The following is a 15,197-nucleotide window of genomic DNA, read 5'->3' as shown; positions in this document are numbered from 1 at the left end:
TTGCCAGTGATGGCCACCATGGAGGGTTCATTTACAAACACTCATGATGGATATATCTGTCAGGAGTTAATGAGGACAGGTTGAGATGGGGGAGGGATAAACACTTTTTCCCGCATAGATCTGAACTGTTCTCTTCTATAATTACACGTCTGTATGTCTTGAGTAGTCTTGAATACTGATGCCACATGTGATCCTGTGTAATCCTTCCAGTTTAATGTTCTCCACATGTGACGAGGCTTACAGTATTGAAGGAGTCACATTAGGTAAACACAAGATTTTTTTTTTTTCCTGACAAGGAAGATTTTGGATCCTTACTATTGTGGACACAATTTCTCTTTTACACGATTGGATTTGGATGTTGGATGAAGATCTTGAACATTCCTTGGTAAGTTGATCCATCTTCTTACTAATGTCGGCGATTGACATCAAGAGGAGTAGGAACAGAGATGTCCTTCTACCCCGTCCATCACTGGCTTATCATAGGCACAATGTTGGGGTCTGCCCTGAACACAGATTTGTCCTCTCCGCTCCCTCTTTACTTCTTTATACTCTTCTTTAAGGGTTTTCACCTCAGGCGCTTAATGGCACCTACCAGACTGGGAGAAAAAAAGCAAGGACTGATAGATTGGAAATACGCTCATCTTTCCCCGCTCAGGTAGCAGGACCTTTCTTCCAGGTTTTCCAGACCAACCAGTATAGATTAGCGGTCAAGGACCTTGGAATCTCCAGCTATTGAGAAGCTGCAAACTTCCATATGAGTTATAAGCCACCAGGAACGCTGGATGTCGTAGTGTCCTAACAACTGAGGGGCCGAAGGTTGTTCACCCTGGTCTAGAAGATTGTAGGACACATGTTTTAGCCATTTGGGCAAGTGTTCACTGTCAGACCTGAGATAGCTTTTTATATCAACACTATCTTGAAAAATCTCCAGATCCAAAAAAATGAACATTTAATTGTGAGACTATAAAGGTAAATTGAAGCCCCCAGAATTATTGTTAAGCGAATGAACAAAAATGTACATCATTTATTAGCCCCCAGTCACTTTCTACCTCAGAAAAGAAGCTCCACATTAATGTGTATGTTCCCACAGCTCAGGAGCTTCTTCAGGTGTAATAAAACCATCTCGATGGGTGCACCTTGTCACGGGGGAATTCATTTTATACTTTTTGATCAAACAGTGTAATCCAAGTCCCCAATGTTATCTACATCTACATGTACTACTACTATTCCCCTTTTTACTGACTATAGTGTATAAGCTCAATTTGTGATTTTCTCTTGGGTTTTGTCAGTGAAATAGCCACAGTGTCAACCTTAGGGGTACTTTGCACACTACGACATCGCAGGGGCAATGTCGGTGGGGTCAAATCGAAAGTGACGCACATCCGGCGTTGCTGTCGATATTGTAGTGTGTAAATCGTTTTTGGTCGATTAACGAGCGCAAAAGTGTCGAAATCGTATCATCGGTGCAGCGTCGGTCATTTCCATATTTCGGAAGGACCGATGTTACGATGTTGTTCCTCGTTCCTGCGGCTGCACACATCGCTGTGTGTGAAGCCGCAGGAGCAAGGAACATCTCCTACCTGAGTCCCGCCGCCAATGCGGAAGGAAGGAGGTGGGCGGGATGTTTACGTCCCGCTCATCTCCGCCCCTCCTCTTCTATTGGCCGCCTGCCATGTGACGTCGCTGTGATGCCACACGACCCGCCCCTGTAGGAAGGAGGCGGTTCGCCGACCAGAGCGACGTCGCAAGGCAGGTAAATACATGTGAAGCTGCCGTAGCGATAATGTTCGGCAGCTATAACACAATATCGCATGTGCGACGGGGGCGGGGACTATCGCGCTCGGCATCGCAAGCATCGGCTTGCGATGTCGTAGTGTGCAAAGTACCCCTTACTATTGCACGTAGATCTACTTATGCTGCAGCTCTTTTTTTGGTTTATCTTAGGTGATATACCTGCTGGAACGCAGTTGTCACCTCCAATATGTGGGACGCACGACCTAAACCATCATGAAACGCAGAAATATACAAACACAGAAATATACATAAGGCTGATCTAAAATATGGTGTCTAGAACTACAGGGCACGTGGTTATATCAGGAGAGCTATACAACATTTCTAATTGAAAGAATTTGCTATTATTATTATTATTATTATTATTACACCTACTACATAATGGGATAGGATCTTGGAGATGGGAATACCCCTTCAAATTATGCACAGTCACACCGCAAAGGATAACTGACTGTGAGGAACAGATGCCTTAAGTTCCTATCTGGACGTATAACATTTGTATAATTCAATATAATGTTTATATATAAGGCTCTTGCACATTTTTAGCATGGTCATTTAGAGACATTAATTTGAGTATTTAACTCTTGTATCAATTAATCTTTCTTCATGGACTCTTGTATTCGCGATTTTTGTATCAGTGACTCTGATATCGAGAATTCTTGTATCAGTGACTCTTCTATCAGTGACTCCCGTATTAGTGACTTGTATTGGTGACTCTTGTGTGTCGATGACTCTTGTATCAGTGACTCTGCTATCAGTGACTCCCGTATCGGTGACTGCTATATCGATGACTCTTGTATCAGTGACTCCCATATTAGTGACTTGTATTGGTGACTCCTGTATCAGTAGCTCTTGCATCAGTGGCTCTTGTATCAGTGACTCTTGTATCGGTGACTCCTCTATTAGTAACTCCCGATCTGGGACTCTTGTATTGGTGACTGCTAGATCGGTGACTCATGTGTGCGGCCCTCGTGCCAGTAGCCACCGCTGCTTGGGTCCGGGCCTTCGGGGCGGTGGCTCGAGGGTCTCCGGACCCGGGGGTCTCGCAGACACGCTGAATAAATGGGGGGACGTAAATGTACGGGCTAGTCCGTATTAAGTTCGTGACACCACCCACGGTGTGTGGTGAGTTGGGACACCACCGCTGCTGTGATGGGGCACCCGGGGGAGGTGTAGCGGCAACAAGTTGTTAACCCCTCCGTGGGCAGGGATGGTGGCCCCGGAGCCCAGTGGCAGTAGTGCAGGGTGTAGCGACGGCAGAGGAATGCGTGTTTACTCACAGTTAATAATTCACACAAGTCTCTAGTAAACCAAGGTGATGGTGGCCGGTGCCGCGGCCGGTTGCATTCAGGTCCCCCACCCGGCTGGTGGTCTCTATCCTTTTCCTCTGCACTGTTTTTGTGTAACAATGACTTCCTAGTCTGAAACGTAGGAGTCCGCTCCCGGCTGGATGTGGCCTGAGGAGCTGTGCCCGCAGACGCTGGCCCGTGGGATCTATGGGCCCTGGCAGTGACCTCTTATCCTTATCAGTGGGCTGTTGTCTTCTATGAGGGACTTTGGGTGGGACAGAACCTCGAGTCCTGGCCTCAATCGGTTAATTAACCAGTCCACTTGTTTCTGGTCCTGGCTTCAGGGTCCGAGTACCCCCCTTGTGCTCCGGTTTCCAGGTCGGTTCCCCGTGTCGGTACCGGCGGGCTACAACCCTGTCCCGGTCCACCTCAGTTCCACCGAGCCGTCTTCCCGCATCCTACTGACGGAGACCACCGTCTGCCACCTAGCCAGAGGCATCAGGGCTCCTACCCTGGTACCGTTCAACTTGAACTCCTCTGCTGGAGCTATACCTAGCTCCAGCTCACCTCCTCTCAACTTGAACTACAAACTGTTCTGCTTGTTTTCCCGCCATGGGCTGTCTAAACCCCTAGGTGGGCGTGTCCCAACCACCTGGTCCCGCCCACTGGTGTGTCTATCTTTCCCTAAGGGGGATGACTAGGGTTTCAGGTCGGCTGTGTGTTGCCTAATGAGGGAAGGTGTTATGTGGGGGCCTAACTGTGACTACCTGGTTTTGCCAGGGCGTCACATTTGTATCAGTGACACCCATATCAGTGACTTCCGTATCAGTGACTCTTGTATCCATGACTCCTCTATCAGTAACTCCTGCATCAGAGACTCTTGTAATGGTAACTCCTGTATCGGTAACTCCTGTATCGGTGACTCTTGTATCAGTGACTCCCGTATCAGTGACTTCCGTATCCGTGACACTTGTACTAGTGACTCCTGTATCGGTAGCTCTTGGATCAGTGGCTCTTGTATCAGTGACTCTTGTATCGGTGACTCCTCTATCAGTAACTCCTGCATCAGTGACTCTTGTATCGGTGACTCCTCTATCAGTAACTCCTGCATCAGTGACTCTTGTAATGGTAACTCCTGTATCGGTAACTCCTGTATCGGTAACTCATGTATCGGTGAATCTTTTATCAGTGACTTCTGTATCCGTGACTCTTGTACTGGTGACTCCTGTATCGGTAGCTCTTACATCAGTGGCTCTTGTATCAGTGACTCTTGTATCGGTGACTCCTCTATCAGTAACTCCTGCATTGGTGACTCTTGTATCGGTGATTCTTGTATCGGTAACTCTTGTATTGCTGATTCTCATATCAGTGAGTCTTTGACTCTTGTATCATGGACTCTTATGTCTGTGACTCTGATATCGGTAATTCTTGTATTGGTGACTTGTGTATTGGTGACTCGTATATCGGTAACTTGTATCGGTGACTCTTTTATTGGTGACTGTCAAATCAGTGACTCTCTTATCTTTGACTCTTCTATTGGGGACTCTTATGTCTGTAAATCCTGTAAATCTTATATCGGTGATTGTTGTGTCAGTGGCTCTTATGTCGGTGAGCGCTTATGTCAGTGGCTCTTGTATCTGTGACTCCTGTATTGATGACTCTTGCATCTGTGACTCAAGCATCGATGACTCCTGCATTGTATCGTGGACTCTTATGTCTGTGACTTTAAAATCGGTTATTCTTGTATCAGTGACTCTTGTGTCGGTGGCTCTTATGTTGGTGACTCTCGTATCAGTGACCCTTGTATCGTGGACTATTATGTCTGTGACTCTTACAGTGCCTTGCGAACGAATTCAGCTCCCTTGAATGTTTCATCCTTTTCCCACATTTCAGGCTTCAAAGATAAAGATAAAATGTGAATGTTCTGGTGAAGAATCAACAACAAGTGACACAATTGTGAAGTGGAATGAAATTCATTGCTTATTTTAAACTTTTTTAAAAAATAAATAACTGAATATTGGGGCGTGCAATATTAGTCATCCCCTGTAAGTGAATACTTTGTAGCGCCCCCTTTTGCTGCGATTACAGCTGCAGTCTCTTGGGGTATGTGTCTATTAGTTTTGCACATGGAGAGGCTGAAATTCTCGCCCGTTCTTCCTTTGTAAACAGCTGAAGCTGAGTGAGGTTGGATGGAGGCGTTTGTGAACAGCAGTTTTCTGCTCTTTCCACAGATTCTCGATTGGGTTCAGGTCTGGACTGTGACTTGGCCATTCTAACACCTGGATACGGTTATTTGTGAACCATTCCATTGTAGATTTTGCTTTATGTTTGGGATCATTGTCTTGTTGAAAGACAAATCTTCGTCCCAGTCTCAGGTCTTCTGCAGACTTGAACAGGTTTTCTTCAAGAATGGTCCTGTGTTTAGCTCCATCCATCTTCCCATCAATTTTAACTATCTTCCCTGTCCCTGCTGAAGAAAAGCAGGCCCAAACCATGATGCTGCCATGTTTGACAGTGGGGATGGTGTGTTCAGGGTGATGAGCTGTGTTGCTTTAACACCAAACATATCGTTTGGCATTGTGGCCAAATACAGTAGTTCAATTTTGGTTTCATTTGAGCAGAGCACCTTCCTCCACATGTTTGGGGTCTCCAGGTGGCTTGTGGCAAACTTTAACCAAAACATTTTATGGATATCTTTGAGAAATGGCTTTCTCCTTGCCACTCTTCCATAAAGGCCAGATTTGTGCAGTGTACGACTGATTGTTGTGCTATGGACAGACTCTCCCACCTCAGCTGTAGATCTCTGCAGCTCATCCAGAGTGATCATGGGCCTCTTGGCTGCATCTCTGATCAGTCTTCTCCTTGTGTGAGATGATAGTTTGGATGGACGGCCGGGTCTTGGTAGATTTGCAGTGGTATGATACTCCTTCCATTTCAATATGATCGCTTGCACAGGGCTCCTTGGGATGTTTCAAGTTTTGGAAATCTTTTTGTAACCAAATCCGGCTTTAAACTTCTCTACAACAGTATCATGGACCTGCCTGTTGTGTTCCTTGGTCTTCATGATGCTCTCTGCGCTTTACACAGAACACTGAGACTATCACAGAGCAGGGGCATTATACGGAGACTTGATTACACACAGGGGCTTATATTTATCATTATCAGTCATTTAGGACAACATTGGATCATTCAGAGATCCTCAATCAACTTCTGGAGGGAGTTTGCTGCACTGAAAGTAAAGGGGATGAATAATATTGCACGCCCCAATTTTCAGTTATTTTTTTTTTTTTAATTTAAAATAAGCAATACATTTCGTTCACCCTCACAATTGTGTCCACTTGCTGTTGATTCTTCATAGAATCATAGAATATTAGAGTTGGAAGGGACCTCCTGGGTCATCTTGCTCAAACCAGGATTCACTAAATCATCCCAGACAGATGTCCGTCCAACCTCTTTTTAAAGACTTCCATTGAAGGAGAACTCTCCACCTCTCGTGGCCGCCTGTTCCACTCGTCGGTCACCCTCACTGTCAAAAAGTTTTTTCTAATATCTAATCCCCATCAGTTCATCCCATTGCTTCTAGTCTTTCCTTGCGAAAATGAGAATAAAACTGCTCCCTCTACAGTGTGACCGCCTGTAAGATATTTGTAGACAGCTTTTAAGTCTCCTCTCAGTCTTCTCTTTTGCAGCTAAACAATCCTAAATCCTGTAACCGTTCCTCATAGGACATGGTTTGCAGACCAGCCACCATTCTGGTCACTCTTCTCTGAACTTGCTCCAGTTTGTTGATGTATTTTTTAAAATGTGGTCCCCAGAACTGGACCCAATATTCCAGATGAGGTCTTCTGAGCAAAGAGGAGTAAAGGGGGATAATGACTTCACGTGATCTAGACTGTATGCTTCTGTTAATACATCCTAGAATGGTGTTTGCCTTTTTTGCTGCTGCATCACATTGTTGACTCATGTTCAGTCTGTGATCTATTAGTATACCTAAGTCTTTTTCACACATGCTGTTGGATAGTTCTATTCCTCCCATGCTGTATATGCATATATATTATTCTTGCCAAGATGTATGACTTTGCATTTCTCCCTGTAAAAAAATATTCTATTAGTTGCTGCCCACTGTTCCAGCTTGTTTACATCTTGTTGAATCCTCTCTCTCTCTTCATCAGCAAATTTAATCAGTTTAACCTTAATACCTTCAACTAAATCATTGATAAAGATGTTGAACAACACGAGGCCCGGGACAGAGCCCTGTGGTACCCCACTTGAGACAGTCTTCCATCTGGATGTGCAGCCATTTATGACCACTCTTTGACTCCGATCACCAAGCCAGTTACGAATCCATCTAACAGTTGCCTTGTCCATTCCACACTTGGTCATTTTTTCAATAAGGATTGTATGAGATACTTTGTCAAATGCTTTACTGAAGTCCAGATATACTATATCTACTGCATTTCCCTGATCCACCCAGTCAGTAATTTTGTCATAGAAGGAAATTAAGTTAGTCTGACATGACTTATTAGTTACAAACCCATACTGGCTCTGGTTAAATCACTTCATTCTCATTCAGGTACTTGCATAAATGTTGTTTAATAATTTGTTCAAAGATCTTTCCTGGTATAGAAGTCAGGCTCACAGGCCTGTAGTTCCATGGGTCCACCTTCTTCCCCTTTTTGAAGATAGGACAACATTTGCTCTTCTCCAGTCTTCTGGAACTTCTCCTGTTCTCCAAGAATTTTCAAAAATTATGAAGAGTGGTTCTAATATTTCCTCTGCTATCTCCTTCAGTACTCTGGGGTGAAATTCATCTGGACCTGTAGACTTGAAGTCATTAATGTTAGCTAAGTATTCCCTCCCTATCTCTTTGTATATTTATGGCCTGGATTCTTGCAATCCTACAATAGAATGGTGAAGATCAGTTGATTTTACTTTTACTTTTTCAGAGAAAACAGATGCAAAATAACAATTTAAAAGTTTGGCTTTCTCAGAATCATTTTTTACAACTTCACCATTTTCATCTTGTAAAATTCTTATAACATCTTTGACTTTTCTTTTATTTTTGACATAACTCCAAAATCCTTTTTTATTGCTTTTGATATCTCTTGCTGCCTTATTTCATTATCAGCTTTGGCTAATCTGATGCATGCCCTGCAGGTTTTGCAGACGGTGTTAAATTCTTCTTTGTGATAAATCTGTTTTTACTGAATTTTTTCATCAAAATATGATTACATAAAGAAAGCAACAAAGAGTATGAATAAAAAACTGAATAATACATTAGCCACATCCTCCTTATATTATCGACCCAATAACTGAATATGCCGGTCGCAACGGTTTATCTCGATATCACATCGCAAAACCACATATTACTTAAGGGAAGCCTCAAGGTTGGTTTGATATTTTCCAACCTAACCTGAATCTCCTCAAGATATGGCTAACTAGACTTCAAACAACAAAGAAAAATAAGTATTCCAAGAGTATTAAAAACAGAAGAAAAGAGGGGGGGAGAAGGACAGAGGAAAATAAGATACCAAGAGGGATTGGACAAAGGGTTGGAGGGGAAGGTAAGGAGAGTGTGTGGGTATGTGCTGTTACCGAAACAAGGCTTGGAAGTCCGAGGACTCCTTGAACAACACCCAGGGTTGCCAGACCTTAATACATTTTTCGTTACTTCCCATCACCATTGCTGAAAGTTCTTCCATGTGACAAATATGTGACAGCTCCGTCTGCCATTCCCCGACAGTGGGGGGCCTCTATGTGCGGCTCTCCAGTGCCTAGGAATGACCGCTCGGGCTGCTATTAAGCAAAATCGTAGAAGGCTCCTCTTTTGCTTCCTTACCGAGCCGGGTAGAATTGAGAGAAGTGCTATTTTAATTGAGGGGGTGATGTTCTCACCAGACATTTGATTATACACTTGAAACACCTGAGACCAGAAGTTTGACAATTTCTGACATGCCCACCAAATATGAGACAGCGTGCCTTTGTCCATTCCGCATCGCCAACAGCATTCCGAGACTGATGGAAAGACTCTGTGTAATGTGGCAGGACACTGGTAGCATCTCGCTAACAGGTTGTAGCTCTTTTCCTGAGCACTACAAGCTACTGAAATTTTGCGAGAGAACAGGAAGGCCTTCCGCTTTTCCTCTTCCAAAAAACTGAGACCAAGTTCGGTTTCCCACATTCGGATATACCCAGGATCCTCTGAACCGCGGGCCTCGATAATCAAACGATATATGAGTGAGATCGAGTGTGTGGGCGGCAAAGACTGAAAAAATAAACGTTCAAACGGTGTGGATGTAGTCAGATCTGGGGGAAGTCCCCCCCTGAGCCATGACCGCACAAAAGAGTGTAGCTGCACATATTCAAACCAGTTCGAATGAAGGTCTGGGAATGTGGCCTGTATTTCTGCGAAAGGAGGCAGGTGTTTACCCTGTAAGATCTGCCCCAATCTGATGTCCAACCCCCTCTCCCATCCGAGAAACCTGTCTGCGTTGCATCCCGGAGGGAAGCCTGGATTATCAAACAGGGGAGCCAATGGGGTGGGACTACCCGAAAGGCTGCCCTTGCATTTTATGTCCTCCCAAGCTTCCAAAGTCGCCCTGAACAGAATCCCATTTGGGTCTATCTGTTTCTTTACCGCCTCCATGTCCTCTTTCTGAATCCATGGGAGTCCTCTAAGAGGGACCTGGGAAAAAGTTTGTTCCAACTCCACCCACTGTTTGGTCTCTTTGTGATATCGCCAATCAATCAAGCGGGCAACCAGGGAAGCTCTATGATAGGCCTATAAGTCCGGCAACCCAGCTCCTCCCCTCTGCTTAGATCGGACCAGTGTCTTGTAGCTAATCCGAGGCTTACCTCCTTTCCAAACAAAACGGATCAGTGCGGACCTCAGGGTCTTAAAGAAGGCCGAAGGAGGATTTATGGGGACTGTCTGAAAAATGTAAAGGAACCTCGGGAGGATGTCCATTTTAAAAGAATTTATCCGACCAAACCACGAGAGAGGTTTCCTATTATAGGTCTCCAGGTCTTTGAGAGTTTTATTTAAGAGGTTCTGGTAATTCAAAGAGTACAGCAGGCTTAACTTGGAAGGGACCGAAACTCCGAGATACTTGATTGATGTGTTTTGCCATCTTAAATTCTTCTTTAAATATGCCTCCCTCTTTCCATTTAATAAACATTTCTTTCTTCCTTTTTAGCATGTGTTTAAGTTCTGTGTTCATCCAACCTGATTTCCTTAAATGTTTCTTATTATTCCCTCTTTTAGGGATTGTTAACGATTGTTCTTTGAGAATCTCATTTTTCAAGATGTCCCATCCTTCCTGGACATTTCTGTCCTTAAGGACATACGGCCATTGAATCCCTGCTATCCTCTTTCTGAGTCCCTTACTATCTTACTTTCTGAAATCCAGCCTTGAAGTCTGAGTTTTCACCGGTCTTCCTCCTCTAGTTACCCAAAACTCTATGATAGCATGGTCACTGCTTCCCAGGGTCCCAGCCACCCTTATCTCTGTGGCGACATGGACTCTCATGGGTTAAAGTTTCTTAACATTCACCCAGACAGCATGATAGATTGCTTATAGACGGGGGAGAAGTCCCTCATTGTTTTTACAAGACTCTTGTTGACTCAATGTAATTGTGTTGGCCACTGAAAGCCAGACGTATTGTTCTCCAGACTTTTCCAGTAACCATTGTATTGTAGTTGTGTATTGATAATGTGATTACCTTAGTAGCCATTGTCGAGTCTGTGACTTGCAGACTCCATGTAGATATCTTCAGTCTTTCTATGCACATCATTTAAATGAACATTGTCCATGCAGCTTGAGATTTATCCAATGGGACAAGCAATCTTGTCCAACCAATCGATGAGGACGCAGTGTATCCAAGTGGAAGGCTGTGGCTATAAAAGGGATTTCTTTAAGCCACCAGGTTGTTGATGGATGCTGATGGATCCAGTCTAAGCTCTTTGGAGCTGACTAGAGGATCAGGATATCTTATGGCTTCAATCTAGGGACTCCGGTTCCGGTTGGAGACCATATCCACAGCCTAGGGATTTCGACTCCGGCTGCCAGGATTGTAACATCATACCAGGACTACCTAAGGAGGACACTCAGGTTGGGACAGTTCAGTCACCTGTTACAGACTTTGCAGACCTCAGCCAGCTTCCTAAATCTGGCATTATTCCTTTCTCGGTGGGTGCCCGCCAAAAGCGGGGTGCTGCTGGATTGGAGTAAATAGCCCTGGAACCTCTGAGGCATGGACATTCTAAATCCCTGGTGAGCCAGCGGAAGGGTGAGACTCTGTTGCCTGTTACATATTTGTGTTTTGCTGGTTATGTGTTATGTGCCGTTAATTGTTTGGGGATCCAATAAAGTCTAATTATTGTGGTTCCCTCACCCTGTGTTGTCTGAGTAGTGTTACGCCCACGGTTAAGGAGGCCGGCGTTCAGTTGGGATGAGCCCTGAGCCACGCTGTCTTTCTAAAGGCGGCGGGTTTTAGTGGACGAGAGCACCCACTGAGCCCCGTGTCTCCACAATCTCCTCAACCATTTCCTCCCTGTTTGTAAGGATTAGATCCAAGGTAGCAGATCCCCTTGTTTTCTCCTCTACCTTTTGGAAGATAAAGTTGTCAGCAACAGAGGATAAGAAATTGTTGGAACTGTTACTTCTGCCTGAGAGAGATTCCCAACAAATGTCTGGATAGTTGAAATCTCCCTTGATCACAACATCATATTTTTTTGAGAAGTTGGTCATCTGATGTATAAAGAGTTTATCCATATCCTCGGCTTGTTGAGGCGGCCTGTAGTACACGCCTGCAAAATGGTGTTCTTTCCCTTGCTTTCTCCTTGTATTCTTACCCAAACAACTTCCACAGAACTCCCAGGCAATTCAAGGGAGCTGAATACTTTTGCAAGGCACTGTATATTGGTAATTCTTGTATCAGTGACTCTTTTGTCGGTGGCTCTTATGTTGGTGATGTTTGTATCCTTGACTATAATATCGATGACTTTTATGTTGGTGCCTCTTGTATTGGTGACCCTTGTATTGTTGATTCTTGTATTTTTTATTCTTGTGACAGTGACTCTTGTATCGTGGACTCTTGCAGAGGAGACTTATCTATCAGTGACCCATGGGGACGTTTGGGTCAGTGGTTTCTATGTCAGTGATACATACTAAAGACTATTGTATTGGGAGTCTTGAATCAGTGACTCTTGTGTCTGTGACTCTTGTATAGGAGACTCATCTATCAGTGTTGGGGACTCTTTGGTTAGTGGTTGATACTTACACTAAGGACTATGGAATTGGAAGTCTTGAATTAGTGACTCATATCTGTGGCTCTTGAATCGGTGACTGTTGTATTAACGATTATTGTGTTGGGAAATCCTGAATTGATGACTCTAGTATTGGTAATTCTTGTATCGAGAACTCTTGTGTCAGTGGGTCTTGTGTCAGCAACACTTATACAAAGGACTTTTGTATCAGGAGTCTTGAATCAGTAGCTCTTGTATCAGTGACTCTTATATTGGGGTGTCTTGTATTGAGCACTCTTGAATTGGGGTTTCTTGTATCGGATATTCTTATACTGGGGATTCTTATATCAAGGACCTTTTTTTAGTAACTCTTTTTTTTTATAGTGGACTCTTGTATTGGTGGCTCTTGAATCAGGGACACATGTATCAGTGGTTCTTGTAACCGTGACTTTGGTGTTGGAGGCTTGTCTCTCGTTGGCACATCAAGTTGATTATCCACTGGTCAGAAAATGGTTAACCCTTTATAATGAGGGCTTTGTGAGATCATTGATTTTACCATTTATTGAGCACAGACCTGGAAATATTAACCAATTTTTCTCTCTGTTTCTAATCACAGGAGCCATGGAGCTGTCCACTATCCTCGCTTTTTCTCTTGTCCTTCTCCTCACTATCAGTATTTTCCTCTCCTGGTCCCGACAGCACAGACACAAGTCACTGCCTCCCGGACCGACCCCAATTCCTCTGCTGGGCACCCCCAAGTACATAACCTTTTTTCCAGTCAGCAGCAGCATTGAAGCGGTAAGTGCAGATATTGTGTGTCCTGTTGTTCATACATTATAGACAGAGAGAATCATTGATATGTATAATCTTGTTCAGGCTGCTCAGTGTGAGCTGTAGACCCCCGGGCGTTGCTCGAGATCTGACATGCACATGTCGCGGGCGGCGGGGCGCTGCGCTCGCTAATGCTCGGGTCCGGCACTGCTGCTGCTGCTGCTTGGTGGCTCGAGCGGTGGGCCGGATCCGGGGCCTCGAGCGGCGCTCCTCGCCTGTGAGTGAAAGGGGTGGTTTGGTTTGGGGATTTAGTCCGTGACGCCACCCACGGTTTGTGATGAGGTTGAGGGCACCACCGCTGCTCTGGACGGGGATCCCGGGAGCGATGACAGGGAGCAGCCGAGATGTTTCTCTCCCCTCCGTGGGTAGGGGGGTTTTGGTGGTCCCGGGGCCCGGTGATGGTGACTGTAAGGTGGATGGCGGGGTTTGGCGAGGTGCAGGGTCGCGGGGGCGGCAGCGCAGTGCCAGGCGGCATGGTGGTACTCACTCAGCCAATGACGTAGATGGAGTCTCTGGTAAAACAAACGGCTGGATGGACGGGTACCGCAGCCGGCTGCGATGGTCACTCCCGGTAGGTTGGCGGTGACTGTCTCTCCCTGCACCTGTGATGTGTTGTCGGCTCTGATGGCTTCCCACCGGTAACCCGCTCCCCAGCGGTGTATTTGCCAGAGGAGCCCCTTTTTGCCCGCAGGCTCTGGCCCTGGGAACTCTAGCTGTGGCGGTAGCTGTATTTCCCTTCACGGTTGAGCGGTTGCCTTCAGTCGGGTCTTTGCTGCTGGGAAACCCTGGAGGTTCCCGTCGCTGACAGATTTGACCGGTTTAACGGTCGGGGTCCGTAGGCCCTGCCGAATGGTGCTGGCTTCTCTTCGCTCCCCGGTTCGGTACCGGCGGGCCACCGCCCGTCCCCGGTCCTCACGGTTGTGCGTCAATCGGCCTCGCCTGCAGACGGTCACCACCGTCTGCCAACCTTGCTCTTGGGTGCCCGGGCCACGTACCCGGACACAGTCAGTCTGCTCTTGCTCCTCCACTACCACTTCTCGCTCCTCCACTTCCACTCTCCCTAACTCAACTCCCTTCCTTTCCCGCCTCCAGGACTGTGAACTCCTCGGTGGGTGGGGCCAACCACCTGGCCCCGCCCCACCTGGTGTGGACATCAGCCCCTGGAGGGAGGCAACAAGGATTTGTGTGTGTGACTGATGTGCCTAACCGGGGTGTGGGGTGTGTTGTTGCAGTACCTGTGACGTCCTGGCTTGTCCAGGGCGCCACACACAGGCATTAGATATACAGTATATTTTAGGCAGCTTTTGTTTTCCTAACTGTTGGGGTACAAAGGTTTCTCAGTGGGAGAGATATTGAGGCTGCAGCCAGGTCTGACTTTAACCAGAATATCTGAAATTCACTAGAATAATAGATGTCAGGCCACAGAACATGCCCTGGACCTACACACAGGAGAACCTGATAGAGGAGACAATTCTAGGAAGAAGTTGTTGTAGACACAGTGGGTTTTTACAGACCACTACCAATGGCTCTCATGAAGTACCTACTGGTGATGAACGAGCACTAAAATGCTCGGGTGCTCAGTACTCGAATTGAGCCGGTTGGACACTCAGACAGGCTCAACTCGAGCAACAATTATAATGAATGTCGAGCATTTTTCTGGATCACCATACCAGGAGGGCAAGGGAGGCCCTAAGTCACTGTAATGGATGGAAACAGCTCTGAAATGGAATGAGAACAGCACAGGGAAGACACCTGGACACATCTCTGACTCCCAGGTCGCTGTGACACGCCGCACCGGTGCCGTCGGGTGACTCGTTACCGGGCAGCGGTTCTGCTCCTGGGGTGCTGCGGTGGCATGGCCTGGCTCCGTGACCCCGGCAGTGTCGTTTAGGGAATAGGAAGGGGATGATGACAGTTTATTTGTGGCGCCACCTGTGGTATGCAGCAAGTTAGGTGCTGTCGCTGCGGGATGGGGCTCCCCGGGGCAGATGGTGATGCAGCTTAGATGGTATAGCTCTCCACAGGTAGAGCTGGGCCCC

At 46.1% G+C, this 15,197-nt stretch overlaps 1 protein-coding gene across 1 annotated transcript in view; it reads left to right on the top strand.

The window, feature by feature from the left end:
- The first annotated feature begins 268 nt into the window (after nucleotides 1-268).
- The window catches only part of LOC142316930 (cytochrome P450 2C3-like), a 66,752-nt gene continuing 51,823 nt past the window's right edge, over nucleotides 269-15,197 (top strand). Inside the window, exons 1-2 of the mRNA XM_075352704.1 lie at nucleotides 269-385; nucleotides 12,944-13,125. Of these exons, the coding sequence (XP_075208819.1) occupies nucleotides 12,949-13,125 (177 nt within the window). The 5' untranslated portion in view covers nucleotides 269-385; nucleotides 12,944-12,948. The remainder of the gene's footprint in view (nucleotides 386-12,943; nucleotides 13,126-15,197) is intronic.

Source organism: Anomaloglossus baeobatrachus, chromosome 6, assembly GCF_048569485.1.
Source record: "Anomaloglossus baeobatrachus isolate aAnoBae1 chromosome 6, aAnoBae1.hap1, whole genome shotgun sequence".
NCBI lineage: Eukaryota > Metazoa > Chordata > Amphibia > Anura > Aromobatidae > Anomaloglossus > Anomaloglossus baeobatrachus.
Note: the sequence above shows the minus strand (reverse complement) of the source record. Positions and strands in the feature narration are given on the sequence as shown.